Source organism: Capricornis sumatraensis, chromosome 15, assembly GCF_032405125.1.
Source record: "Capricornis sumatraensis isolate serow.1 chromosome 15, serow.2, whole genome shotgun sequence".
NCBI lineage: Eukaryota > Metazoa > Chordata > Mammalia > Artiodactyla > Bovidae > Capricornis > Capricornis sumatraensis.
Genome location: NC_091083.1, coordinates 64,779,802 through 64,806,766, shown reverse-complemented (window position 1 = coordinate 64,806,766; position 26,965 = coordinate 64,779,802). Strand labels below are relative to the sequence as shown.

Genomic DNA, 26,965 nt, shown 5'->3' with positions numbered 1-26,965 from the left:
AACAATGAACTCCGTTAAATCAAGGACTGTATATAGTATTTCCCCCAGTGCAAAATAAAGAGAGAAAAGTCAGTTACAACACAAACTGAGCATGACGGGGTCCTCTCAGAGCCACACCACTGACTATGCTTGGTGGAATTTTCAAGGCATGTCAAGCCTCAGGGAAGGCCCTCCATAAGTGCTTGCTGGCTGGCTGACCACAGTCCATCACCCCCACGACCTTCTGACCAGTGGTGTTCGTTTGAGCTCCTAGAGAGCTTGTTAAAAAATCACTGGGCTGCATCTACAGAGATTCTGATTCAGCAGGTCCAGAGCGGGGCCTAGGCGTCTATAGTTCAAACAAGTTGCCCCAGGGGATGTCGACACCAGACGTCCAAGGAATACAATTTAAGTAAGTCTTGGGCTACTGGGCATCAAAATCACTTGAAGGTGCATCTTAAGATGCAGATTCCTGGGCACTACACACCAGACATTCTGATTCCTCAGGCCTAGGTGGGTCCCTGGAATCTGCCATATTAACCAGCTCTCTCCAAGGATCCTCCGGAGACCACCATTAGCATCTGGAACTCAGAGGTGAGTGACCCACATCAGGTCACTCTGCAAGTCAGGGACAACTTCTTCTCCTTGTTGCTTGGGCCACAGACCTCAGAGCATTCTGGACTTCCTCTTCCCTCCTAATTCCACTGCAGTGTGTCAGCAAACCCTGCTGGCTCTTCCTTCAAAACATATTTCAGATTTTCTTCAAAAGTCTCCAGTATGTGGACTTGGGAATGAGACAGTAAATGAAACAAGACTGGTGAAATGCTGAGGGTTGTTGAAACTGAAAATTTACTTTATTACAATTTTTATGTATATTTGAATTTTTTCCAAAAGGCAGCTTTATTTTCTTAAAAATTTTTGGCCACATCATGTAGCTTACAGGATTTTTTAGTTCCCCAATCAGAGATTGAACCCCAGGTCTTCAGCAGTGAGACAGTAAAGTCTTAACTAATGGACTGTCAGGGAATTCCCAAAAAGTAGCTTGTAAGTCTTCATCTAACAAATCCACTTCTAGGAATTTATCTTAATAAAAACGTGAGATAACAGAAAAAAAAAAACTTACAAATAAAAATATTTTCCAAATAATAATAGTAAAAAACTGGTACTAAGTTCTCATAATAAAACAACAATAAACTATGAGACATAATAAACTATGGGACACCCAGTGGAATTTTCTATCGTTAAAAACACTTATTCAGACCATGTACCAATATGGAAAACATGATATACTATTAAGTAAAAAAAACAGGGCATTAAATTGTATATACTGCATGATTAAAACTATGTAAAGATTTACATTTTTAAAAAAAACATTGACACTTTAAAGTCATTTTATACATCCAGAGTCTGACCAGTTTCCACCACAATCAATGCCATGACCTCTGCCTGAGCCCAATCGTTTCTCTTGCGGGCATCCCTGTGACACCTCTATCTCGGTCTCCCTGCTTCTACTCTTCCTCCTTCCCATCTCCTCTCCACATGGCAGCCTACAAAAAGGTAAATCAGACCATGACTCTCCTTAGTTCAGACCCCACATGGCTCCCCACATTTGTCCAAATAAAAGCCAAGGCTTGATCTTAACTAGGCTGTAGGACGGGTCATGTCACCTGTTCTCATCTACTCTGTTCCCTGCCTCACATCTGCCACTCCAGTCACATTGACCTTGCTAGTTTTCATTTCAGCTTCAGGACCTTTGCACTTGCTGTTGTGCTGCCTCCAAAATGCTGAACGAGCATGGCCCCTCCACAGCAGCTCTTTAGAGAGGCCTCCCCGAGCTCATCTAAACCAGCACTGCTCCCCCTTTGCACCCACCATGCCTTTTTAGTTCTCTTATAGCACTTAACACCTCCCACAATACATCTGCTTATTATGCCTTCTATTTATTAGAATGCAAATTCCTTGAGAATAAAGAATTTATGTCTGATCTGCTAAATCCCTAGTACCCAGCACAGAGCCTGGCAACTGGTCAATAAACTCTTGTTGAATGAAAGCATGTTGAATTAAGTAACCACCCAAGAAAACTCTTAAGTTTCATGTGGGCTTTCTCTTTCCTGGGGGATCCTCCCTCTCTGAAAGCTCCTGGCAGTGGCAGACGCATGGCTGGAGCCCACTGGGGACAAAAGGAGGCTGACCATTTCTCCATTCAAGGTCTCCACGGCGCACACACAGAGTAAACCAGGTCTTGTGAACCGGAGGAGCAGAGCAGGCTGGCTAACAGCATTGGCCTTTGGAAATCAAATCTGACCACTACCGGTTGTGTGGCCCTGAGGAAACTGAGACTTTTCCAAGTGTTAATCCTGCCTTGTGCAGAGAGTAAGTTTCTACTTCCCAGGGCTAAGGTGGGGGTTAAACCAGGGAACATCCATAAAACACTTGGCAAGCACAGTGGCCGGTAGAGAGGAGGCGTGTGACCAGAGGCAGTCACACTAACCAACAGCCACGTATGGGCCTTTGTCTCCTTCAAGTTTACAATGGGCCCTTATACTCCCTTTATCTGACTGGGGCCATTCAACAACCCCATCGTCGGTTTTATCACCGTTTTATAGGTGGGGAAACTGGGTCAAAGGAATAAAGTGCTTGCCTACAAAACACACTGAATCGGACTATAGCTCCAGAGCCCTCACCTCCAGAAACACGAGCTATTATGACTGCCGGTGCTCATCAAGAGGATTTGAGCAGCTTATTTGAACCCCAGACTCTCAAGTGTGTGCAGCAAATGACATCAGTCAGAGAGCCACACCTAACCAACCGCCCAATGGAGGCAGGGGCTCGCTCCCATGTCCCTCAGTGAGGCTCATGAACAAGTCTGAGCAGATAAACTATTTCTGAGTCCACCCCAGGATTTAAAATATTTTCCCCAGAGGGGAAATACAAATGCCCTTTCTCTATTAAGAGTTTGATGGCAGCTCTAAGCAGCAAATGCCATCTTTGCTGTTTGAGATCCTTGTCGCCCTTCAGCCTCTGATCCAGAATGCCCTGAAAAAAAGGCGTCTCTTCCCAAAGGCTACCCACAGGACACAGCTGTGGAGCTCTGGGACTGGCGTTCATCAGAGTCTCCCCCACTTTCCCAGGATTGAAGGCCAAGGGAGGTCACATGGCGGGGAAGTAATCGGCAGGTAACAGACATGAATTTTAGAACCACCCAAGAGAACTGTAAGCTTCAGGTGGGTTTTCTGTTTCTTGCGGGATTCTCCCTCCCTGAAGGGTCCTGGCAGTGGCAAACCCATGAGTAGAGCCCAATGGGGACAAAAGGTGGCTGACCATTTCTCCATCTGAGGCCTCCATGGCACATACACAGAGTAAACTTGGTCTTGTGAACTGGAGGAGTAGAGCAGGCTGGCTATCAGCACTGGCCCTTTGGAGGTCAAATCTGGATTGACCACTGCTGGCTGTGTGACCCTGAGGAAACTGAGAATTTCCTCAAGACCAAAAAATCACAGAGTCTCGGGGGGTCATGGATTTTTACCACTACAGCATTTGAGAGACAAAGAAACTCACAACCGTAACACTTTAGGTCTCATGGGCTTGACTGAGACTTCACTGGATGGGATGGAGCAGACAACCCCAGGAATGCAATGCGATGGCTCCTGGGTACTGAGGATCTTCCATCTGGTCAGGGGCTTAGTGACCACTCCCCTGTGAGGATACAGTCAGAAGGCTCCTGCTGCAGGAGAAAGGCTGGGAGGACAGGCCTGGAACCAATTTAATGACAAAGTTCTACAACCAGGCCCTTTGGGACAGGAGATAATAGAGACCTCAAAAGGATCCTACCAGGCCAGCAAGCCCAGGCCCTGGTGATGTGTTATGAGACCCTGATGGTGCCATGTTTGGGGCAAGCCATCAACCACCAAGAGACTCTGAGAGCAATACCATGGCAGCCTGGCTTGATGGAGGGTGCTCCCTGCTGGGAACGAGCTGTGTGAGCAGCACTTGGCCGTCTGCAGCGTACTGACAGCACTGTGGTCGATAACTTCTTTGTGCATAGTGTTTATGACGGAGAAGACTGTGCCTCAAACCCTGGAAATGGCCTAGGAAGTGGGGGCTGACAGTGGCTCAGGCCAGGCAGTGGGGTGAGCTTGAGGGCCACTTTGGGGGGTCATGTGGAAAAGCAGTCAATACACCCACCCACCCCTAGCCTTATCCACATTCTGTTAAGGTCACTTTAGGTACCTACGTTAATGAACTTCACTGATTTTTTTTTTAAGATAAGTGAGAATTCTAGGGGAGTCATGATCTTGTATCAGAAGTATAAAAATCTCTTTTTCTATATATAAAATCTCTCTGAAGAGAATTGAGCATCTCAGCCTCCTCAGAGCAGGGCAGACCAAAAGACAGAGCTTGGACTACTTTGCTGGTGTGAGAAATTCCCAGGAGAAGCAATAGGGAGCATATGAGAAAGGGAGATGTCTGGCCACTAGGAGCTTGGAAGTCCTGTGTCCTGGGAGATCGACTGTCTTCCTCTTCCAGGAAGTTCCTGGTACTTTTCTCTGGTCTCTGATCCTTGGGGAATCAACAGTGGGAGCACCTCTGGCTGCCAGGCCTGGCTGGAGGGAACAGCTCAGACTGGTGGTGTGCTCCAGCTAGGATCAGAACTCATCCCGCAGCTGAGGGGGCCTGTCCATGCCAAAGAAGGAGGATGGTCTCCCATGGAGGTCCCGTTCCCGCTTTACGAAGGCAGTGAAGGAGGAGACACAGTTGCCAATAAAGTGGTCAGCTTGGCCGAGGATGTACAGGTCGATCTGGGCCACCTCAGGCTTCAGACTCACCACCTTCACCTGCAGGAGGAAGGGCAGGGCGTTTTAGCCAGGGTTCAGGACAAAGTGGCCGGATCCGCCAAGGCCTGCAGCCACCCCTGACCTTCTTTCTCTGTGCTGAAGTCACAGACATAGAAGGAGGCACACAAAGCGTTAACACGCAAGGCTGGGGTGCCTGAGAGAAGTGCTGCCTAGCAGATGGTGACCCTAACCCTCAGCTCCACACACACACCACTCATTCACACTCTGTCTTTGCTCATTGGTGTCTTCTGCCAGGAATGCCTATCCCCATCCAGCGCAGTCCTGACCATACTCTCAAGGCTCAGTTCAAGGTCTGACTTTTGCATAAAGCCTTCGCCTCAGGGTCTTGGCTTCTCCAACCAAACTACAATCTGACCAAAGAGCACCCCACCCAACTGGTTCTGCTGCCTGGATGCCTCTGAGACCAAAGTCCTGTCCAATCTATCCCTGAGATATTCCTCAAAGGTGAACCTTTCTCCTGATGGACTACCACTCCCCGGCTGGTCACCATAATCTTTCTTTCTACTGGTCTGCTTACCAAAGGAAAAGTGAAAGTGAAAGCTGCTCAGTCACGTCCAACTCTTTGGGACCTCATGAACTATACAGTCCACGGAATTCTCCAGGCCAGAATACTAGAGTGGGTAGCCTTTCCCTTCTCCTGGGGATCTTCCCAACCCAGGAATCAAACCCAGGTCTCCCGCATTGCAGGCGGATTCTTTACCAGCTGAGCCACAAGGGAAGGCCCTGGAGTAGGCAGCCTATCCCTTCTCCAGCGAATCTTCCTGACACAGGAATCGAACCAGGGTCTCATGCATTGCAGGCGGATTCTTTACCAAGTGAGCTATCAGGGAAGCCCAGATATCATAGGAAAGCAGCCAAAAAACACTTTCACAGATTTCCCTACTCCCTTATTCCTCCCTCCCTCTATCCCCAGCTGAGCACCCTTAACTCAGGACTGCGCTGGATGGGGATAGGCATTCCTGGCAGAAGACACCAACGAGCAAAGACAGAGTGTGAAAGAGTGGTGTGTGTGTGCCCTACTGGTCTGCAGATAAGGACTACAGATCTTGAATGTGGCCAAAGGCCTGCTCAGCTGCCTATCCACCTTGCGCTCCAGCCACTTCACACCAGGCTCCCTTCTATCTCAGGATCTTCACACACGCTCCTCCCTCTGTTGGGGGTGCTTGCCTCTTTGTCTGGTTAACTCCTACTTAACTCTCATTCTGCAGCTCAAGTCTCATCTCCTTAGGGAAGCCCTCCTTGGCCCCCTCAGTCTAGTCCAGGCTCCTCTGCCCTGCACTTGCACAGAACCACGTTCCTTCACTTTGTGGTACACATCTCCTTCACGTGTAGCTTTCACTCAGCGATTCTCTGGTTAACGCCCATTTCCTGTACCTGGCTGGGGCTGTGTTGGTTTGCTGGTCACTTCTGACAGGGGTCTGTCTCAATATGCATCTGGGGACTGGACAAGTGAGTGAATGAGCCCCCATACCCAAGCCTGGCCCTCTCCTGTGGCACACCTTATAATTCTCTGCAAGTCTCTTTTCCTGAGTTTAGACTGTGAGCCCTGGAGGGCAGCACCACATCTTATTTATCAGTATTCCCGGCTCAGCACTGCCCCAGCTTAATGGATGAGCAAGGATTAGTTCAGGAGAGAGGGTAGGCCGAGTCCATGAAAGGAGGTGAGGAGTGGAGAAGGGCAAGAACAGTGGCACAGGAACAGGAAATAGAAATGGCAAGAGGCTCAAGGTGTAGCAAGTATACCAACTCTAAAAACTCAGAAAAAACTCCCTGGGACTCTCCGAGTCCTTCCATTTAGTACAGGGGTAGGGGGTGTGGGCAGAGCTGGGGCTGAAAGTGCTTTGCTGTCACACAGAGATTTCTGATGTAACAAAAATCATCATCTTGCTATTCAGATGGTAGCAGAAAAATAATACCAGCTTAATCATGGCCAAAATCCCCTGAACAATTCCACCCACGCCCTGAAACTTAACCGCTCTGTGTCATGCCCACTAAAATTAGCCCTGAGACCTCCTGGGTAAATTCTATCCTTTTTTGGGGCTTTGGTTTCCTCAGTTTTAAAATGCAGAGGTTGGGTCGGAGGTGCTCCAAGGTCTCCGGCTCTGATATTCTTCTATAAAGTGGGTGGGTGGGGACCAGAATGCTGTGACTTGGCACTTCCTCTACAAGGCACTTCCTCAACAAGCCCGTAAAAGGGGGAAAGGGAGCCCCTCGACATAAAGCTAAGGGCGCCCGCTGTTAGAAAGCGGGTGTCTGTCTTTCAAGGTCTGCACAAGCATTCAGGGGCTTTATGCACTCCAAAGTCTTACTGAATGTTCACTATTAACTCCACCATTTTACCAATACATAACTACTCATTACCTGTTCTTCACTTACACAGTACCAAGCGCATTCTACTATTTACTCATATGTCAAACCCCGACTATTCACCCCTTCCTTAAGCATTTATGAAGCCAAAGAGCCTTTCCTGTATTCATCAACCACCTACTTCTACTATCGATGACAGCTAACTTTATCGACAACTTATTTTGTACCGGACCAGTTTTAGCTTCTTCTTATTTGATCTTCAAAATTACCCCACAGGATAGAACTACTCTCAGTCCCATTTTATTGATGAGGAAACAGAAGCACAGAGAGGTGAAGTAACTTGTGCAAGGCTGCACAGGGAGGAGAGCCCAAGACCCTACGCTCCACAGTCCATGCTCTTCATCCCTCTGTGGCACTGGACCGCCCCAACCCGCTCTGTCCCCCAGGGCCCACTCAATATCCTTAATCACCAAACATTTACCAAGAGCCTACCATGTGTCAGGCACTGTCCTAGCCACTGGTGAGGGCAAGGCGGGGTCTCAGCCCTGCTGCTACTGCTAAGTCGCTTCAGTCGTGTCCAACTCTGTGCAACCCCATAGACGGCAGCCCACCAGGCTCCCCCATCCCTGGGATTCTCTAGGCAAGAATACTGGAATGGGTTGCCATTTCCTTCTCCTTCTCCTGGAGGAGGTCAAAGTATCAGGCTAGACCCTGAAGAACCCTGGATCCTGCCTTCAAGGAGCCACAGCTCCTGGGAAGAAATAAGACATGTTTCTACATGAGTCTCACAGTCTAGGTGTCTCGGGAGGAGAGGTGATTAAGTGCTGTGAAAGCTCCCCGTAGGGATCCAGCAGCATCAGGAGTGGAGGGAAGCCTGCAGAGCCCCGGCGGAGGTGTCTGAGCTGGGGTTTAAAGAAGGGCAGGAACTAGAGAACAGGATGTTCAAGCAAAAGCCTGGCAGTGGGAGAACATGAAGCGTGAGGTGGGAGTGGAGGGAGCACCTTGGCACTGCCTTTGATTCCCTTCCAGCTGCTCTCCCTCCAGGCCCACACCCCCTGTGTACCTTCCCTTTGAAGAGCTGCTGGATCTCGGGCAGGTAACTCTCAGAGTCGGTGGCGATGTAGACCGATTGGGCGTTCAGCGCTGTCACCCAGAGCTTCAGAGCGCGCCTGATTTCCTTCAGGTCAGGGAGGCACATGGTCATGGTGAGCGGGGCGGCGGTGTGCCGGCTGTAGCCCACACACTGTGGGGAGGCCATGAAGTGGGCACCAGCAGTTCCATCTTTCAGCATGGCACACGCGTTTTTCTGTGGGACAGGTGGGGACAGAGCTATAGACAGCCACTGCCCACAACCCCAGAAGAGTGAGCCCAGGAAAGGGAAAAAGGCAGGTGATACACGAGTGCAACTTTTTCTTTTTTCTAAACCACTGAGGAAAAGGGAAATGCATCAGCAGTTAACAGTGCTAAGGGGATATTGGCTTTTCACAATTTTTTTTTCTTGGTCTTACTGCATTATCTGGGACTTCCAGCAGAATTCTGAACTGTGCTGGTGATAATGGGCAACCTCATCTGATTTCTGACTTCAGTGGGAACACTTCTGATAGCCCCAAGAAGTGCACGTTTGCTGTGGGTTTCGGAGAGATAGCCTTTAGCAAGCTAAGGTGGGCCCCTTGTATTCCCTGTTGGTTAAGAGTTGTTTTTCTTCTTTTTTTTAAATCATAAGTGAATGCTGACTTTTTATCAAGCGCTTTCTTGGCATCTACTGAGATGACTATATGATTTTTCTTCTTTGGGCATTAATATAATAAATTTCACTGCATCACTGGGATAAATTTTACTTGTTTGTGTTCTTGTTCTTTAATATGCTACTGGATTTTACTTGGTAATATTTTACTTAGGATCTGGGCATATACGTTCACTAGTGAGAATGGATTCTATTTTCCTGAGTTGAGCTTTTAATGAGTTTGGTATTAGCATTATGCTAGATTGAAAAAAAAAAGCAGCTTCTATTTTCTTATGTCCTAGGGGAGTACAGGTCCTGGCTCCTTTACTTCGTGGAGGGGCAGGAAGGGGGTCATGTGGATGTGACTGCTTCCTCAAATGACACTGAAAGAATTTTGATCTAATTTCCACATTTCTGAGTATTTTTCAAGTTTCCGTTAATGAGTATTTCTCACACACAGATATATACATATCTTCTTACGTAAACTAAGGAGATCGTCTGTAGTGCTCCTGTTATTTTCACAGGGAGGATAACCTGATGAGGTTTCTACACATTTAAGCAGCTGCTGAATTTGGAAGATGATATCTTCTTTTCTTGGGAGCCCCACCCAACCTCCAGAGCTTGTTTTTCAACAAGGAGTCTACTGGCTAACCAGTAGACTTCTGAGCTGGGGCAGGCTCTCTCTGGCTTGCTGCCTGACTCAGAGTCTAGCTTGATACCTCAGTTTATCCATTTGTGAAATGAGGAAAAAAGGGCAACTGTTAAAAATGAGAACTACCAAGCAAGCACTCTGAAGCCACATTTCGGATGTGTCCATGGTGGGACTGTGGGGCACAGCCCCATCAGCTTGGCCGAGTGAGGTCTCTTTGCCCTGGCTGGGACTTGGTGCAATGGGTTTAGCGTTCAGTGTCACAGACATGGGTCCTGCTCATGGATACGTCCAACCCAGCCATGAAAGGAAGGGGGAAGTTACCCAGTCGGAGCCAATGCGCAGGTGAATGCCCACGTAGGGCCGGATGAGGTGGGCGCGGATCTGGGCCTCCCCTGTCCTCACCATCTCGTCTGACCACACCATGTACTTCTGGAGTGGCCTGTGCTCCTCCAGGACAGGGAACTGGGCAGGGGCACCAGGCAGGGCAAGCACTGGATGTTCCTCTGGAGAAAATCTAGGCAGGAGACAAAATGAGAAGTCAGACAGACGATGCACAGAGAGTCTGGCTGCCACCCCCACGGGAAAAAGGATGGCGTTGCACCATGTCCCAGAGACCCTGCGGAGGGGCCCCTGTAACATGCAAGAAGCACGAGAGGTTGTGAAACACCAACGGGCTGATAAGAGACCTTGGCAGTGGCAACAGCCACAATATGCAATACTGTCCCGCCACGAGGAATTTACAACCTTCTTTGCTTGTTTAACAATTAAAAATTTACAGTAGAGCATTCCAGCCCTTTGTATGTCATGCTGGCTTCCAATCTGTGGTGCAGTAATTCACTCCAGGGTGGGGTGTCTAGACTGAGTCTCTGCCCTTTTACTCACACGGTGGGATTAGGAAGTGCAGCTGCTAACAGGTCACACTCCCAGGGAGCGTGTACAGTGGATGAGATCATTCACTCAACACTTAACGCATATCTACTGATTGCCTACTACATGCTGAGGCCCAGAGGAGAGTAACACAGGCGTGATCCCTGCTTTCATGAGAGCACCAGAGGCATGAAGATGCCTCCATCATTCCCTGCCAAAGGCTCTCCCTTCCCCTTGTTCACAGTGTACCTTGTAATTATTTCACCCATCTTTTCTGCTGGACTCAGGCTTCTGAAGGTAGTATCTCTGTGTGCCCAGAACAGTGTCTAGATACACAGAAGAGCTCAGTAAAGATTTGTTGATTGAATGAGTGAAGAGCAAACCTGTGTTCTCTCATTAGCTAAGGCCAGACTATATTCCAGCAACACAAGATGCCCCACTGTTCCATAAACTTTCAAAGTACTTTCCAACTCCAGATTTCTGCAGCCTTTTTCCCTTCCACCTGGTATGCCTTCCCTCTGCCAGTCAAAATCCTTTCCCTAAAATTATGAAATAGGTACAGGCACTCTAGAAAACAGTCTGGCAGTTTAAAAAAAAAAAAAACTAGACAAGCAATTACCATATGACCTACGTTTGGGCATTTATCCCAGAGACATGGAAGCCTCTATTGACACATGAACTAGTTTGTGAATGTTCACAGCAGCTTTATTCATAATAGTCAAAAACTGGAGACAACTCAGATGTCGTTCAACAAGTGACTTGTTGAACAAACTGCAGAACAAACCCACACCACAGAACACTACTGCAATAAGAAGGAACCAGCTATTGATAGACAGAACAACTTGGATGGATCTCAAGGGAATCCTGAGTGGAAAAAAGTCAATCTTAAAAGGTCACACACTGAATCATTCTATTATATAATATTTGTGAAATGACAAAGTAGAGAAAAAAGAAATGGAGATGGGATTAGTGGTCATCAGGGACTAGGCTGTTTGTGCGTGCGTGTGTGTGTGTGTGTGCGCGCGCGTGTGTGTGTGTATGTGTGTAGGTGGGTTATAAACTGGCCACACAAGGACCTCTGTGATGTTAGAACTGTTTGGTATCTTGACTGCGGTAATGGATATATGAACATACACACATGATAAAATTGAATAAAACTAAATATACACACACAGAGAAGTGAGTTCAAGTAAAACTGGGAAAATCTGAATAAAATGGATGGATTGTACCAATGTCAACATCCTGGTTGTGATACTGTGCTATAGTTTCGCAAAATGTTACCACTGGGGAGAACCGGGTAAACAGCACTTGGGATTTCTCTGTATTATTAATATTTCTTACAAGTGCACGTGAACCTACAATCACCTGAGTAAAAATTTTAGTGAAAAACTACTAAATATTTCAGAGCATGCAGGAAAAGAGAAAATAATTTAACAGTCCACATACCTGTGACCCAAATTAGCAAATATTAATACTTCACTTTCAGATTTTTAAAAATACACACCTAAATAAAAGCTCTATCCTGTGGTCTCTTTCCCTCTTCCTCCTCTTTCCAGATACTGTGGTTTTATGAACGGTTGCACTTTCACTATTTGTATAAAAAGGTATCATCCTGTGTGCTCTTTACACAGTGCAACGGTGAAAGTGTGCACTATAGAGCCAGACGACCTTGTTCTAATGTTGGCTATGTCACTGACTTGGGCAGGTGACTAAAACCATTCTGTGCCTCAGTTTTCTTATCTGTATAACAGAGCTGATAACAGTTCCCACTTCAGAGGGCTGTTGAGAAGATCAAACGGATTAATACAAGCAAAGCGTTTAGAACAGTGCTTGGCATGTAGAAAGCTCTCACAAAATTCTGACTCTCACCATATCCATCACTGTCATCATACTGCACGTAATCTATTACAACTTTTAAAAAATTTAACTCTGTTTTAGAGATTTGGCCATGTTGATGGTGTGGATCACAGGATCACGTTAACGTCTCCTGAAGTTTTCCATCTGCATGAAGAAATCAGTTTATCTATCCAGTCCCCTCCTGCTGGTCAGTGAGGCCGTTTCCATCTTTCCCCATGCAAAAGAGCTGCGATGGACAAGCCACTCTTTATTCACACCTGACCAAGCACCACAGATACCTCTAAACTTCTGAGACCAGCTGCCACACCCAGGCCTCAGCTCCTAGGAGTGGGCTCCAGCCCACTTCTCCTTCACTGCTTCCTGCACAATGATGTGCTCAGTAACCACATTCCCTGTCCCCTGACATGAGGCTAGACCCCGAGTACTTTTGTTCACGGTGAAGGCCACACACACGAGTGCAAGCCCTGTGCCAAGGAAGCAATGAGCAAGTGTTCATCAACAGCCTGGCTCTAACACTTGTCTTGTCAGAGTTTAATTTTATATGTACATACATGGGACAGGCAGTGTTCCAGTTACTTTGTGTACATTAACTCATTTGAGTCTCTTAAGAGCCCCCACGAGGCAAGTACTGCCATTATTCTCACTTCACAGATAAGGAAACTGAGACACAGAACGGTTAAGCAGCACGCCCACGGTCACACAGCTACGAAGTGGCAGAACAGGGATTTGAATCCAGGCAGAATCCTCCAGAACCTTTGTTTTTAACTATTGTACCTCACTCCCAGCTCCCCCATCCAGTCAATAAGTTCCTCAAAAGGTGAATCTGTGCCTTATTCTTCTGATTCCCAGTCTCAGTGCAGGCCTTAACACATAATAGGTACAATGAATATACTTAGAATGAATTAATGAGCCAAGGATCTCACCAGAAAGACCAGATCAGGGAGTCAGGGGTTAAAAGAAGAAGTGAACAGTAACTGAGTACCTACTATGGGCCAGGCCCTTAAGTGACTTTCAGAAGCCACCTTAAAGGACTTCAAATGAAAAAGTTGTGCCTTCCTAGGGGGCTGGAACGTTAGGATAAAACCAGGACCTCTGCCCTCCTTGACCTCCTGGAAAGAATCTGCTGCTGACCCTTGGTGAATTCCAAGTCTGGAATATGTGCCCCCGTTACCTGGATCTGGATCAGCTCACACAGCCGTCCTGGTTGGATCTGATGTGACATCCTTACTGATATGATAAGCACCAAGAAGCCAAACTGATGCACTCCTTTGCTCCCAATGAGGAGACTGGTGTTTGGAGTGAAAGTGGGGAGTGAGGGTCCTGTTTGGAAAGAAAGCTTGACTAGCTCCATCTGTTCACATCCCTGGCTGGTGACCCTAAGTCAGGCCCTGAGCCTGGTAGCTGTCCAGCTGAATAAGGCACACTTTCCTACTACGGGGAGCAGTGAGCCTGTGGGGTGTTTTACCATTACACTGACTCTACTGAGACCCCCCCCTACCAAGCTGGGGTTTCTCCATGCACAGCACCCACGTGTGTGCCCAACAGATACCAGTGAATGGACATTATGCAGGGTACAGAGGATGCGGGCACATGAACGAGGCAGAGTCTAGCTCTCGGTTGTGGCATGAAAAACTGCCTTTCTCTGCAGCTCTTCATGACTGGCTCCTTCTCATCCTTAAGGTTTCAGCCCTGCCAACTGTATGTCACCTGTTTATATCCACTCAGGAAGGCTGCTGCCAGGGAGAACGATAAGCCACATGCTCAAATACCTGTTGCCTTCATGCCAAGAGAATGGTTCAGCCTGATGAGTCACAGCCTTCCAACAATGAAAGTACAATAAATAAATGTCTGTTGAATTAAACCTCCATCAGGGTATTCATAGATTCAGAACCAGCAGAGATGGAAAGATCCTCAGTGGGGAAGAAATAACCCTTATTCTCTTCTTCTAGAACCCAACTTTCAAGCTGGACACACAGAAGCCCAAAATACATTTCTCAGTACTTCTTGGGGCTAGGTATGGGTTGCACATCTAAGTACTGGCCAATGAGCTGCTGTAAGCAAGCTGTAAGGAAGGCTCCTTAGAAAAGTGAGGAGGGGCCCTTCTTCTGCCCCTTTTGTACCTCCAGCTGCCTGGGGTTTCATCAGTTATCTTGACCCATGAGGTGACACTAAGGATAAAAGCCGGTAATGGGACAGCTAAGCAGAGATGGGAGCCTAATTTCTAGACACAAGGGAGCCTCCATGCAGCCCTGGGCTGCAGTCCTTTTTTACATAAGAAAACAATAAACTTTTGTCTTGCTAGTCTGCTGTTATTTGGGGGTTTCTCTTACAGGTACCTAATTTAAACCTGGTACACCCAGACCTGTGACCACCGAAACTTTTAGCTGATATACAAGAGGGTTACTGATTGGTAGTGGGAGAGGGGAACTGAACAGCTCTAACTTGGGCCCCCATGGCACTACAAGCGCTTCTCCACAACTCTAAAATTCAAAGAACAGTTTGAAAACGACCGATCTTAGAACTTTTCTGGTGGTGGAGTGGCTAGGACTGTGCTTCCAATACAAGGGGCCCAGGTTCGATCACTGGTCAGGGAACTAGATCCCTCATGCTGCAACTAAAGATCCCACATATGCATGCACACATGCTCAGTCATGTCTGACTCTGTGTGACCCCATGGACTGTAGTCCACCAGGTTCCTCCATCCATGGGGATTCTCCAGGCAAGAATACTGGAGTGGGTGCCACTTTCTCCAGGGGATCTTCCCAACCCAGGGATTGAACCCGAGTCTCCTGCAGTACACGTGGATTCTTTACCACTGAGCCTCCAGGGAAGCCCATAAAGATCCTGCATGCTGCAACTAAAACCCAGTGCAGCCAAATACATGAATACATTTTAAAAAACTAAAAACAAACAAAAAAACAAATATCATCTTATTGCTTTAAAAAGAAAGAAAATGATCCATCTTGCTCAATCCCTTCATTTTATAGATTGAGCACTGTGGCCTAAGAAGGGAAGCAACCTGCAGTTATCCAGTGAACAGGGAAGCATCTGACTCTTGCTAGTGCTGTTTCCCCGACACCCACACTCCTGCAATGGAAGGACAACTTCCGACAGCAAGAAAGTACACCTAAAAAGTTGGCTCAAAGGCAAAAGCTTACCCAAGCCCTTACATAATTCCTACAACTCAACGAACTCAAACAAGACCATGGGGCGGCCAGGAACAAGCGTTTCAGCAACTCTGTCTGAGCGATGCATCCATGTAGCATTGTCCCTTCTCCAACCAGGATTGTGTGCTTTTTTTGGTTTTTTGGAATTTGCTTTTAGAACTGATGTCCTTTTCCCCCCTAGCCCTCCACCCCCAGCATTTTAGAAGCAAATCTCCATCCTCTGAGGATAGTGTGCCTTCTGGCAATAGCTCTGAGTTCATTCAGAGCTGAATGGGGAGGATCAAGCAGGTAATTAAATGGAAATCAACAATTTCCTATGCAGGATCAACTATGAAGGGGGTAAGACTCTGCCATGATTGTCTCCTTAGTAGCTCATGAATTAGCTCTTAACACAAGTCCCAAATAGGAACTGGGAGCTGTTTAAGGCACAGCTCTTCTCTCCACAGTGATGAAGAATGGGTGCTCTGGAGTCAGGCGGCCTGGGTTCAAATCACAGCTCTGTCACTTCAAGCTCAGGCAAGTGATTTCACTTTTCTCTGCCTCAGTTTCCTTACCTGTGCAGCAGAGATGACAATAACACTGTGTCACAGACCTGTGAATGTATTAAATGAGCTATTATCTTGGAAGACTCAGGTAGAGAAGACTTAGTACAGCAACTGGCACACAGTAGGTACTAGATAAATATTAGTTTTTATTAACTATGAAAGCCTTACACATAGACCCCAGCTGCCCACTCAACAGCTGCATTACTTTGGGCAAGTTATTTAAATAACCTCACCGATCTCAGTTTCCTCACCAGTCAAATGGAAATTGATCATAATACCCACTTCATGAAATTTCTCAAAGGCTTAAATAAAATAAAGCATGTGAATAACAGTAACAGGTAACACGGACTGGTCCTCTACTACGTGTCATGTGATTTATACACTAGGAGGCAGATACCATAGTACTCCTTCCATTAAACCAAGGAGGAAGCTCAGGTCAGACAGTCTGACCGGCTCACTCAGGGTTATCTGAGAAAGAAAGGGCTGCCTGAGAGCTCAGGGCTGTCTAAGGGTAAATCAGTCTTCCTTTGCCTTGCTGGGACCATGCAAGAATTCATAAGCCCCTCATGGCTCCTAACCCAGGTCTGATGTCTAAGCCCCTGCTCTTTCTGGCCATGCTATAGCATCAGTGGCAAGAGTACTATGTTAGTGTCATCATTTTATCTAGACTGCAGGCAGCTGAAGGCTGAGACTGGGTCTTCCTCATTTTTATGTATCACCTCTGGCCTTTGAGCACTATGTCTCATACGTGACAGACGCTCTATAAATATTTCACAGCCTGTGCCTATGCCCTGCTAACCTATTTTTTTTTAAATAGGGTTTACTGGAATGCAATTAATAAAGCACATCCAATTATTATCAGGATGACATCATTTCTCAGTCTGCACCTGAAGCTGTTCTTCTCTAGAAGAGGCTTCCAATTTTCACCTTGTGAAGAGGAAGGTAACAGGGGAGTGATTCTCACGCCTCAAGGAGGAAATTGAGATGCATGTGACTGCACAATATTCTTTTTATGACATCCTTTATCGGCTGATAAACTCTTGCTCAACCTCGTGGCAGGTCAACGTCCCACCGTGTCAGGCGTTGAGATGGGAACAGATCACATAGGATCCCAAGTTCAAGAGACAGAACAGCCGCACCTTTGGTCTCATACATCAGGGTACAGGGTGTGGCAGAGGGAAGAGGACCAGGAAAGTGCTGAATGCCCATGGGCCCCCCACTCCTCCCCTAACCCCAGCAACAATGCCCCCTCCATGTACCTCTGGATCCACTGGTCTTTGTAGGAGGCGCTGAAGGAAATGCCTGCAAAAAGCTCGGACTTGTTGAAACTCACATGAAACTGATCCCAAAATGGGCCAAAGGGGTTTCCTTCCTGGAGAAAGAGAGTGGCCAAAGGCTTACTGGGCAGGAAAGAAAGCCAGGTGGGACTGGGTCTAAGGAACTGTGGATGGGGAAACCCTGTATTATCTGACTCGGTCTGAAATACTCTCACAGGATGGGCGAGTAGGAATGTCACTTCATAATTCCTGGGCTGGGGGCTGAGGAGGGCGGCTTGGCCTCCAGGCTGGTTTTCAGCAGGAAATGTTCACCACAGTATCTGAAAGGAGTCTTTCAGCTCACATGCCATATCCTGCCAAACCTGCAGCATTGGTGGAGATCTGGGGAGGGAGCTACCTTGGATTTGGGACCATGGACTAAGAGCTCCAAGAGACTTTCAAGATCAGCTCTTATTTTCAAGATGGAAACCCTCACAGAGCAAGTGAGGGCAATATTGGGACTGAAAGCAAGATTTTCTTTCTCAAATTTCATGACTTCTTCACCTACCCTCCCCAGACTTTAGCATAAACACTGAAAGACATATTGGGGATTGTCTTACTCCCAAAGTGCCAGAAATTTACAAACTTCTGATAAATATGACAGCCTTGCATTTGCCTGCTGAGAGGCAAGAAAGTATACAAGTTAGGAGGGTGGAAAATGGAGTCATATTACCACAACTTATTTGCTATATGATTTTGGGCAAAATATTGAACCTCTCTTTGCTGTACTCAGTGTCCTCTCTATAAAATGAGGATAATAATAGTACTTTCCTCATGAAACAGTTGAAGGACTAAGTGGGATAATATGTGAAAAGCTCTTAACATGGTACCTAGCATGTTATAAGTGCTATGTGAGTACTAGTTATCATTACTGATGTGGTACTTTTCAGTTTACAAGCATTCTTACTTCTTGCCCTCATGATACTTTGTGAGCAAGACACAACAGGGACTGGCGTCTTTATTTTGTAGGTAGAAATGAAGGCTCAGAGGAAGCAAACTCCTCTGCCCAAAGTGACACTGTTGACAAATGCGAGAAATGGGGCTTAAATCTCCATCTTTCTACGCCAGGCTCTTCTGGTGCCTTCCCCCACATATTGCTATCCTGCAGTGTCTCAGGGCCTAGAGGACCTGGAACAGGCAGAAAGGGCCCCCCTGACCCACAGGACCCACCTTCATGGGGCATGTCTTCTTATCAGGACTTCGCTGGGCTGCCACCTCAAAGCAGTATGCCACCCGCTTCTCAGGGGGCCAGTGGGTGGGTGCCAGCTTCCCCATGAAGTCCTCCAGGCTGATGACGCGATGGTAGGCCTGGAGGGGTTCCAGCTTGAAGTACTTCTGGTAGGGCACATGGACCTACAGGAAAAGTGGGGAAAAGCAGGGGTTGGAGAGTCCTCCCTCAGTATCCTAGCGGCTGCTTCAGAGACATCCATTAAAACCATATACTCTAGGACTTCCCTGGTGGTGCAGTGGATAAGAACCTGCCTGCCAGTGCAGGGGATATGGGTTCAATCCCTGGTCCAGGAAGATTCCACAGGCCACAGAGCAACTAAGCCCTGTGCACCACTACTGAGCTCACACTCTAGAGCCCGTGAGCCTCAACTACTGAAGCCTGTGCACTCCAGGACCCAAGAACCGCAACTACTGAGCTATGCGCCACAACTAACGAAGCCCTCACACCCTAGAGCTGCACGCCACAGCTACTGAGCCTGTGTACTGCGATTATGGAGGCCTGTGCACCTAGAGGCCGTGCTCCGCATCAAGAGAAGCACCACAATGAGAAGCCCTGAGCACTGTAACTAAGAGTAGCCCATGCTCACGACAACTAGAGAAAGCCCACACACAGCGACAAAGACCCAGTGCACCCAAAAGTGAATAAGAAAATGTTTAATTTAAAAAAAAACCAACAAATCCACGCACTCTACAACCCAGAGATCTTAGACTGCACGTCAGTGACAAACTTTTGACAAAAGACACCAAGCTTAGAACAGAAGCTGGGAGAAAACATCTGTAAATTAAAGGACAAATAGTAATGGACCTCATGTTCAAAAATGCCTGCTGATTTGTAAGAAAGAAGATAAATGACACAAAAGAAAACATGGGCAGGAAAGGATAGGAGTGAGCAGCTCACAGCAAAGAGAACCCAAATAGCCAATACACTCAAAAGATGTGCAGGCTCACTAGAATTAGGAAAAAGAAAATGACAACAAGACACCATTTCTTACCCAAGAGACCAACAAAAGTTTAAAAGCTTAACTCTGGGCTTCTCTGGTGGTCCAATGGTTAAGAGTCCACCTGTCAATGCAAGGGACATGGGTTTGATCCCTGTTCCAGGAAGATCCGACATGCTGCGAACCAACTAAACCTGTGTGCCACAACTACTGAGCCGGTGCTCTAGAGCCTGGGAGCCACAGCTAATGGGCCCACGTGGCACAAATACTGAAGCTCTCACACCCCAGAGCCATGCTCTGCAACAAGAGAAGCCACTGCAATGAGATGCCTGTGCACCACATCCAAGAGTAGCCCCTACTCGCTGCACGCAGCAATGAAGACACAGCACAGCCAAAAATACATAAAATAAATATTTTTTAAAAGCTTAACTCTACTGGAAAATATATAGCTGACAGTAGAGGCATACATTTTCGAGCCACTACTTTGGAGTATAACCTCTTACAGCATCTGTTAAAAACAGAATTTTAAATGCACCCTCTATCTCTAGGTATTTGCCTTAGACAAATTCTTGCCCTTTGTACCAGGAGAGGGATAAAGGATGGTCAGTTTCATAATGGAAGCAGTACTGGAAAGAACTTGGAAGAAGTTCTACCAAAAGACACTAAGAAAAAAAAATAAGAAAAAGGAAAAAAAAGATACTTAAGTCCATGATAGTAGTTGCCTCTGACTGTGGGGGAGGGACTAGGAGTAGCCTCGAACCAAGACAGACTTTATCTTTTAACAACTTTATCTGTAACCTTTTGTTTCTTTTCTTAACAACAAGAAAAGATGAAGCAAATACAAGAAAATGTTAATGATTATCACTGCTAATGGCGAGTACATGGACAGTGATTATATTAATCTCTGCATTTTTCGAGACTTAAGAAAATTTCTTGGAACACTATGAAATACAATTTAGACTTTATCCTATAGGTCAGAGTTTCCAAGCATGTTCCACTAGTTCAGGTGGGTAAAGGGTTCTGCAATAAAAAGGCTCCAGAAATAAACAGGGCTGAGAAATGCTAGGTTAAGCAGGTTTCTTTATGACAGGACTTCTCAGGGCCTTTAATATGTTAACGTGCATTTTGACTCTCCAAATCTGGGGGGGAATGAAGAACTGAGAACATAATTTCCCAAACTGACTTAACCACTGCACTGGTTCTACATAAGCCATTGGTGTCCCAATAAGCAGACTCTGAGAACCTTAGTTATTAGCAATGAGGTTGTGCAAAGGATTTTAAGCAGAAATAATATGAGATCTGCTTTCCTGAAAGATCTCTCTGGTGACAGAAGAGAGAATGTCCTGATGGTAAGATTAGAGGAGGGACAGAAAGATTAGGAGGCTACTGCAATGGTCCTTTATTTGTTCAAGTATTCATTCAACATGAGTTGGAGAAGGGGGCAACAGAGGATGAGATGGTCGGATAGCATCACTGACTCAATGGGCATGAGTTTGAGCAGACTCTGGGAGATAGTGAAGGACAGGGAAGCTTGGTGTGCTGCAGTCCAGGGGGTTGCAAAGAGTCGGACACAACTTGGCGACAAAACAATAACAACAACAATTCATTCAACAGGTATTTTTGTTGTTTTGTTTCAACATATATGCCTGAGCATCTCTCTTAACTCTGAGAGATGGGGAAGCATGGACAGGTTAGAAAATGTAAAGAAAGGTGAAGTGCACAGTAAAGGGAAGCATTTAGGATGATGTCTAGGTTCCTGGCTTGGTATCCAGGTGAGTGGAGGTGACATAAACTAAGGCTGGAAATACAGGCAGGAACACAGGTTTGAGGGGAAGGTGCTGGCTCTGTGGGTCATCCAAGCAGACTCAAGGGCTGAGGAGTTTGAAACACTGGGTCTGTGATCAGAGAGTCAGGGCCACAGATAAATTTGGAAAGAACATGGAGAATAATGAAAGCTGCAAGAGTCAACAGAATCTTAGAACAAAGCAAATAATGGTAATAAAAGCAACTAATATTTATTGAGTGCTGGATTAGCGCTAGGTGCTATACTCATCATGTTTCATGGACTTGACCACCTAACTGTGAATGGTAGGAATACAGCCATCCCTAGTTTACTTATGAAGAAACCCAGGCGGACAGAGTCTAGATAACTCATCTGAGGTCACACAGCTAACAAGCAAACAGAAACAGGAGACACACCAACATTTAAACAGTGGGTGGGGAAAAAGGAGCCCTTGCTGGAGCACAAAGAGGAAAATGCAGACAGGTCGGGCTAAAGCAGGAACAGGCTGTGTCTTGGAAGCCAGGGGAGTAAGGAAGTTCAAGGAGACAGGCTCATGGGGCCAGGTGCCACCGGGAGGTCAGATGAGATAGAGATCGAGAAATGACCCCTGGGTTTGGCAATTCTGAGGTCTCTAGTGACCTTCTGTGAGAACAGTCCCATTGGGGAAGGAAAGTCCAACTAGAGTAGGTTGAGTAACCTGCAGAAAGCAAGAAGAGACTCTGAAAGACTCCTAGCTGAGAAGAGAAGGCAAGTGAACCAGAAGGAGATGAATGGGCCATGTCTGAACTGTAACAGTAAGTGCAAAAAGTCAGAGCATCAACTGTGCCCAGTTACTGAGGACTCTCTATGTCATAAGCACTTTACATTGATCGGCTCAGCTGATTCTAAGAGGGAGGGATACCACCATCACTAACTCACTGAGGGAAGGAGCAAGAATTATTTCCAGCCTATTTTAAAGATGAGAAAACTGAGGCACAAGGAAGTCAAGTACCCTGACCAGGTACACAGCTAGTAAGTGGCCAACTCAGGCTGTGACCTCATTACTCTGGCTTTTATCCTCTGTTAAAAATCTCTCTAAAAATGGCATGCACAAGAAAAAATAAAAACTATGCAGAGAAAAAGCTGCAAGAAAGAAATATGGGTGTTTTACATATAACCTTTTGAAGTTTATTAAGAACTTTCAAAGTCAATTCACTAAATATTAACTCAGTTCTCACTACCAGACCCCTGGAGTTAAAATGTGAACAAAAACAGACAACAGGCCAGTGGAAGTCATAAAGAATATGCAAGAAATTAAGACAATGCTGGACTTCTCATTCTAAGGGACCCGGTGATGAGGTGGGAGCCAGACTCCTCTAGTTTGTGACCTTGGACATGTTATTAACTAACTTGTGGCTCGTTTCTCCCTCATAACTGATAATAGCACCCATCACCTGTGACCAATGGGTGGGACCAGACAAGGCTGGAAATGGAGTCTGGAGCTTCTAGTCACAGGCTCTGGAGTCACACAGACATGGGCTTGAATTCCAGTTCTTCTTGTGTTAATGTGGTAAGATACCCAGCCTCTCTAAACCTGTTTCTTAATAGAAATGTGATGAGAGGAAAAGAACTAATCCTCATGCAGTGCTCAGAAAGCAGGTGCTGAACAAATATTAGTGAGTTAGCCAGGGAGGACAGTTGTGGGTGGTGGATAGGGCAAACTCAGGGGGATGGGAGATAAACCCTATGAAGGACTTGGGGTCAAGCAGAAGTGAGCATGACTAGGGAAAGGTAGACATGGGCAAACAGCAGGCAGGAGGTACTCACATTGGTGAAAGGAGGCTTGTGATGCTGGTACTCAATCCAAGGAGGTACTGCCAGGGTACGGTTCAACAGCTTTGCAAATGCCAGGGAGCCCAAGAAATGATCAGCCTGGTTCCCAAAGCGCCCTGGATGGTATATTGCAGGTGAAGTGAGGACTGGGACGTTGAGGGCTTAGGGTATGCAAGATTCAGAAAGGGAGCCAGGGATGGGGAGGACCAGGATACCAAGGAGAGCCAGGGGAGCTGGCAGCATGAGACCAAGTCTAGACTCCTGGGTCTGATGGTCAAGGCCCTTCAGGCCCTGCCTCTTCTGCCTCAGTCATTCCAGGTTGTTGCTGTTTCCCAAACATGCTCTGCACTTCCCATCCCCACCCCCACGTCTTCGCTCTTGCTGTTCCATCAGCCAGGGGTGCCCTTCTATTTCCTCCCCTCTGTACACAAAGCGGTAACTCCAATGCCTCACTCACTGGGATCCTTTCACGACCCCTCTGCCATATTCAGTCCCCATCCTCCGTCTCCCACCTTGGATAAGCTACTCGTGGTTCTTCCACTCTTCCTAGAATGTCCTTTCCCATTTCCTGGCCTTTGGCCCTTTCCTCAGCCTGTAAATGCCTCAGGGACAAGGGCCCTATCTGATTGTTTCTGTCTTTCCCAGCATGGCATCCATTCATTCATTCCACAAAGAATGTTGAGAGGTCAAAATGTGTCAGTATCTCTGCTAGGTGCTGAGACACAGGAGTGAGCAAGAAGGTCAAGGTCTCTGCCTTCAAGGCATTCACAGTCTAGGTAGGGTGACAGTGAAGTGAAGTTGCTCAGTCGTGTCTGACTCTTTGGGACCCCATGGACTGCAGCCTACCAGGCTCCTCCGTCCATGGAATTTTCCAGGCAAGAGTACTGGAGTGGGTTGCCATTTCCTTCTCCAGGGGATCTTCCGGACCCAGGGAACGAACCCGGGTCTTCCGCATTGAGGGCAGACGCTTTACCGTCTGAGCCACCAGGGAAAGCAGGGTGACAGTAAAGATAAATATGTGTGGTGATGGAGGAAATGATGAGATTATTTGGGTTGAGGTCACTGAAGTCCTTTCTGGCGACACTTACAAGCTGTGGCCTGAGGATGGGAAGATGTTGGTCTGGCACAGAGGCAAGAGGAGGGTGCTCCCAGCTAGGGAATTGTGCAGGCTGCAGGATTGAGCTTGTGTAAGGAACAGAAAGGGATAACTGTGCCTGCAACTGGAACGTCTCCGGAGAAGGGTGTGGTGGAGATGATGCACTGAGGGACAGACCATCATGGTTAGGAGACTGGAGGGTTGTAGGAATGAGTGACTTTAAAATGACACTCCACCACCCCCATTTAAACTGCACCCCTCTGACAGATTTTAGATTCTCTCTTACTCTGCTCTATTTTAATTTTCCCATAGCACTTACTCTCCTTTAAGATATGCAATTACTTACTCTTTATGCCTATCTTTTATGGTCTGTTTTTCTCAACTAAATAAAGGCTCTACAAGGGCATAGAGCTTTCCGACTTATCACCGTATCCCTAGAGCAGAGAACAGGGCTGGGCACCCAGTAGGTGCCTTATAAACATGTGTTGAATGAATCGCCCAGAGCCAGCGTTGGGTCAGTGACATCAAGTCCTACCCCACTAACTCCATTTACTGGACTCGGAGCTGGCTCAGGCTTTGCGCATGACACGTCGTAACCTCTCCCGGCCTCGGTTTTCTCATCTGCCAAATGGAAGGCTGGTCAGAGAAGCCCCTGTGTCTTTGCCACAGGGGCAGAAAGTCGAGGAGCAGGCCCTGTCCGGCGCTGGAGTCCATTCCCGGACCTGTCAAGGCGTCTCTGGGAGCCTCAGAGGAGTGGCTTCTCCTTTCCGGGCCTCGGTTTCCCCACTTGGACAGAAGGCTCGGGAGGCCTTACCCATGCATGGGCAGTAGAGCAGGTAACCGGCCGGATCCCAGGAGCCCACGGGCAGCCCCAGGAGCGGCAGAAGCAGCAGCAGGAGAGACACACGCGGCGGCAAGAGCGACCGTGCCCACGCGGCGGCGCCCATAGCGGCTCCAGAGCCAGAGCGCGCCGCGGCGCGGAGGCAGGGAGGGAAGGAAGAGCGCGAGCGTCCACCCCGCTCCCGGCGATCCTCGCGTGCCGCCCGCGCGCCGCCCCGGCCGCTCTAGCCGGCGGGCGGGCGGGACCATAGAGATCCCGCGGCACCGCCCCCTCCACGGCCCCAGCACCCGCTCGCGCGGCTCCCACAATGCACCGCACAATGGCCCGACCGCCGCCACTACCGGGGCCTGAGCGGGCCTGGCGGAGCCCGAGCGCGGCCCGGCCCGCAGCGCGGGGCTCGGAGCGCGGTGAGTCCTAGCGATGACCCCGGGGGACAGCGGGGAGCGGGGCGGGAGGCCGTCTCTCTACGCCCGCGCGCCGGGCACCCGGAGCGGCAGCGCCCCTCATCGTGGGCCCGTCAGCGCGGTCGCCCACACCCCCGACCCGAGGCCCCCTCTACGCCAGCCCGGCCCAGATCGGCCCCGGGGTGACCAAAACTCTCCTCGGACCCGTTACCTGGGTCTTGGGGACTCGAAGAAACCCTCTGGCCCAATCCCTACCGAGACCGGAGACTCAGCCCTGGAGGTCCCCTACTCCCGACCCCCGCCCCACCCCCCCTCCCGCCCAGGCTCCCTGGAGACCCAGATAACGCGCAGCTGACCTTACCAGGGACCCGGGTCTGGGGGACGCAGATAAGCTGCACCTGCTCCCTCCCCTCAGACACGCCTACCCGGACCCACATAACCCCCTTTACTGCTCCATATAGTCCGCTCTTCCCCCTCTATTTCCCAGAACCACATAACCCCTTTTGAGGCTTCCCTCAAATATTTGGTTCTGGGGAACCCGATGAGCTCTACCCATAGTTTCCTCCTCGGCGATCCTATTCCCAACCTCCAGACAGCTTCCACTCGGTACCATTTTGAGACTCTTGAAATTCAGGGAATTCGCCTTTTATCTTAGCCCCTTTAACCCTCCAGCCGCTGTACACCATCCCCAGCCCGTCTCTCTTTCTTTGCGGTGGGTGTGGTGGGGGTCTCTTTGGGATTCAGATAAGTCGCCCCTCCCTCCCTCCCATTCCTGAGACCTCCTCCAGTCTTCTCCCTGAATTTCTGTCCCTTGTCTGGCAGCCGTCCACCCGCAGCCCTCCCAGCCCCGGGGCGTTTCACACCCCCTCCTCCCCGCCACGAAGTATGGTGGTCTAGAAACTGCTCAGGAGCCAAGCTGTCCCCTGCAAATCCTATCCCAGGCTATGGCCACGTCTCGGTGGGGAAAATGGACCTGCAAGGTGCACGATAAGGGGATATTGGATGTGGGGAGTTGGTACTTTAACCTATAAGTTCCTATCTCCTGGCTTGTGTGTTTTCCCACCTGTCTGCCTGAGACTTGGAAAGAGCCTAGCCTGGGGTTTCTAACCCAGCCCCCCAAGGTGAGGCCACTGGATTGGGGTGGGGGTCTAATCAGGTTTCCTCTTGGTGAAAACTGGGCTGTTGTGAGTTGCAGCCATTTGCTCAAGACCTCCTTAGGAGTGAGAGTCATGGGGAATCAGACGGAATCGGGAATCAAAAGGACTCCAAAGAGGGTCCGTGTACACTGATAGAACTAGCAGCCCGGGAGTAAATCCAACCCCTGTTAATCCTGTTTGATGTCTCTTGGAATGATGCAAGCCATTGAGACTCTCCAGCCTCCCTGTAATTTAATTCTCTCACCACTGGGGAGTGTGTGTGTGTGTGTGTGTGTGGCGGGGAGGGGGGGTCGCGAGGCAGCTATACCCATTCCCCCCTTTCCTACTCACCCTTCTCCAGCCAGTCAGTATATCTTTCCTTGCCCAGGTCAGGACTTTTTTTTTTTTTTTAATCTCTATTTATAATTTCCCAGTTGCTATTTTGGGTTCTGCTTA

General features: G+C 48.1%; 1 protein-coding gene across 2 annotated transcripts; it reads right to left on the bottom strand.

Annotated features, from left to right (window-relative positions):
* Window positions 1–823: 823 nt before the first annotated feature.
* Window positions 824–25,075, bottom strand: POFUT1 (protein O-fucosyltransferase 1). 2 transcript variants are annotated; one of them, XM_068986947.1, is made up of 7 exons: window positions 24,943–25,075; window positions 23,027–23,148; window positions 18,440–18,622; window positions 17,213–17,325; window positions 9,839–10,031; window positions 8,206–8,448; window positions 824–4,814 (listed from the first exon to the last, which is right to left on the bottom strand). In XM_068986947.1, exons 1-7 carry the CDS (start codon window positions 25,073–25,075, stop codon window positions 4,626–4,628), a joined length of 1,176 nt encoding a protein of 391 aa, XP_068843048.1. In that variant the 3' UTR covers window positions 824–4,625. The 2 variants fall into 2 exon arrangements, with proteins under 2 accessions (XP_068843048.1, XP_068843049.1); XM_068986948.1 differs by lacking the exons at window positions 824–4,814; window positions 8,206–8,448; window positions 9,839–10,031 and adding an exon at window positions 16,877–16,919.
* Between the last annotated feature and the right edge of the window lie 1,890 nt (window positions 25,076–26,965).

Bases quoted from the DNA above. Each gene is read 5' to 3' on its own strand.
- POFUT1 (XM_068986947.1), bottom strand. From the start codon at position 25,075: ATGGGCGCCGCCGCGTGGGCACGGTCGCTCTTGCCGCCGCGTGTGTCT. The intron at 18,623-23,026 runs GTGAGTACCTCC...CTTTTCCTGTAG, and splicing joins ACAAGCCTCCTTTCACCAAT to GTCCATGTGCCCTACCAGAA. The intron at 10,032-17,212 runs GTACATGGAGGG...TCTCCTGCCTAG, and splicing joins AAAGACCAGTGGATCCAGAG to ATTTTCTCCAGAGGAACATC.